Raw genomic sequence first — 2,726 nt, forward strand, 5'->3', positions numbered from 1 at the left:
TATTTAGATAATTAGGTTTAATTTTCCTAACCATGCATAATTAAATTAATCCAATTTCATTAACTTAATTAATCTCAATTTTTGTCAACATTTGGCTTTTAAATCAAATTGACCAATCTTGCTCTTCCGGGTTTTTGTTCATCTTTTCCATAATGCCCGATAAGTCCCTGACTCTGTTCTTCACTTTGGTTTTTACTCTACTTATTTGAACTCATTTCTTTTCACATCTTTGACTCATTAATTCATATTAATACTTCAATTAAGCCTTAATTAAGAATCTTACAAGGTCCTACATGGATTGGAGTAGCAACCAAACCCATAATCACTTCCCAGTAGTGTTACCCATCGCCGGGACTTATGCACATTTAACTGATTTATACTTCACTTTTTTTATTTTTTCTTCAACCTTACTTGATCTTTATTAATTTAAATTATGACTCCTTACTTAAATTTAAGGGTAGCTCCAGACATCCCAATCATCCGGACAGACGTTAGTCGTCGGAACAGTAGAATGTACAGACTACCTGAAGTGGGCCATTACACAAATGACCATCCTTATTCAAATGCTTTTCCAGATGGCAAAAGGATCATTTTTATTTGTGGCATCACATGCAGTCTTTCCCATAGGGTTTCTATTTTGTTAGTATATGTATGATTATGTTTTTAAAAATCTCCATTGACATTAATGATGTTTAATGTATTTTGATCTGAATCGCAATGTGGATTTGATTATTGTGCTAGACTCCCCTAATTTTAATAATGTATGTTTCTTTGGGATTGAGTTATACTCCTCTAATTTATGTTATGTTTTTGTGGACTTTTATGTTAGACCTTATGTTGAACTTTGGTTATTGAATGTTAACGATAGAACTTACTACAAATTTTAGTGAATTTAAACAATATGATCACCATAGCTTGTAACTAGAAACAACTAATGCCTCTTTCAAAAAGCAAGAAAAACTATATTGGATTAGTTGTCATGGTTATGAGTGTTATTATCTTTTAATATAGGAGTACAATCTTTGTTTTCTTTAATAATAATAATAATAATAATAATAATAATAATAATAATAATAATTTTAATTGCTCATAAAAAAAATGAATTTAATGCATGGTGAGGTGCTCACTCCATTTTTTTAACCTTTTTCCGATTTGTAAATGAAATTTGAACCAAGAAAAATGAATGAAAAAGAAAAATTATAAAAACAAAAATGGTGTACCATTACAGAGAGGGCAAAGCCATGTAAGTACCAAACAAGAAGGCCAACCCAAGCCCCGTTGTTTTTTGCAATTTTTTCTCTCTTTGGATTCTCCAATGGAAACCGAATCGTGCCCTGTGATCCGACGTGCAAAAGGTGATTGACTGGAAAGCCCTCTAACAACCAATGAAATGGCAACTATGTTCCCATCATTTCATACTCGAACTCTTGCCTCATCCAATATTTGTCTTTGGCGCTCCTCCGACACCATCTGCTCGCAAGGAGGACACGCTAGAGGAGCATCTTCTCCGGCAGCCAACGAATCAACAACGGGTTTAATTACCAAAATCCCCTCCCCTACGGCTGCAATTACTAGTGTGGTTCCGAACACAAGGAATGCAAAGGCAGCATAGAGGGTCTCCTCCGGCTCCCATAATATCGATAAGCAAAGAAAGAGAATTTTTAATGGTAACATTATCAGAACAGCGAAAGCTAAAGCAAAAATTCGAATCCTTAGCCCCTTGTTGATGACAACGTTAACCACCTTGAAGCATGATAATGAGAAGCCCATCAAATACCAGATCCCAAAAGCACCAAATATGATAGAACTCACTAACGGGTATTCACACAATAACACTTCGTCCCTTTTTGAAACCACTGAAGTTCTAAGAAAAATCTCCGGCAATGGTAGCTGCAATCTAGAAAAAAAAATGAGCAGAACTTGCAAGAAAAGTACAGGAAAACAGTTAGCCAAGACGAAGACTATAGCCCATGAGCCATGTGGTATTTTTTTCTGTATTGATACGTTAACCAGAAAAAGTTGGGTTACAAGAAAACCAGGCTCAAAAACCCCTAAAGAGAAGACAATGTGGATTTTGCAAAAGCAGGCTTGCCTCGTTAGGGTGAGGGAAGGCATGAAAGGAAAGAGATATTTTCGACGGAAGAAGGACAAGCGAAGGAGTTCATTGAAGGCCCAAAGGGTGATAAAGGAGACCAGAAGGAAGCGAACCGTCCATAGAGAATTGAACCTCTGCAAATGATGTGCACTGCGTGATTTGAGACGGAGATGAAAAACGAAAGCAAGAGAAATGAGAGACAGGAGGAGGATACCGCTTATACAACAGAGGGTGGATGAATCTAAGAGGGAATTAAAAAATGAAGTAAAAGGAATGTCGGACATGGCATGTAATTGCTATAAGATATGGTGTTGATGATGGCAACGATAATGATAGTGACAATGATGGAGAGTATAAAAAGTGATTACATGAAATGGTGGTGGTGATGGCTGTAGAAATGGTGGTGGCCTGAGGTAAAGAAGTGGAAAATGCATCAAAGTGGAGAAGAAATGACATGGGTGGTCGGAAGGGGATGGGGAGAGAAGAGACAGGTAAGTTTCTCTCCCCAATTCCCAACCGGCGGGGAAACCTGGCAAGTGCACAGCTGGAAAAGGCTTTTGGTTGAGAGAGAGAGGAAGCTAGAGAGAGGAAGCTAGAGAGAGAAAATGGTACGGGTAGAGAGAGAAAACAA

The 2,726-nt window shown here is 37.3% G+C and overlaps 1 protein-coding gene across 1 annotated transcript; it reads right to left on the reverse strand.

Moving 5' to 3' along the window:
* Positions 1–1,413: 1,413 nt before the first annotated feature.
* LOC110643455 (uncharacterized) lies at positions 1,414–2,379 on the reverse strand. The gene has a single exon (XM_021795829.2). The coding sequence runs from the start codon at positions 2,377–2,379 to the stop codon at positions 1,414–1,416; it is 966 nt and encodes a 321-aa protein (XP_021651521.2).
* Between the last annotated feature and the right edge of the window lie 347 nt (positions 2,380–2,726).

Source organism: Hevea brasiliensis, chromosome 2, assembly GCF_030052815.1.
Source record: "Hevea brasiliensis isolate MT/VB/25A 57/8 chromosome 2, ASM3005281v1, whole genome shotgun sequence".
In the NCBI taxonomy this organism is placed as follows: Eukaryota; Viridiplantae; Streptophyta; class Magnoliopsida; order Malpighiales; family Euphorbiaceae; genus Hevea; species Hevea brasiliensis.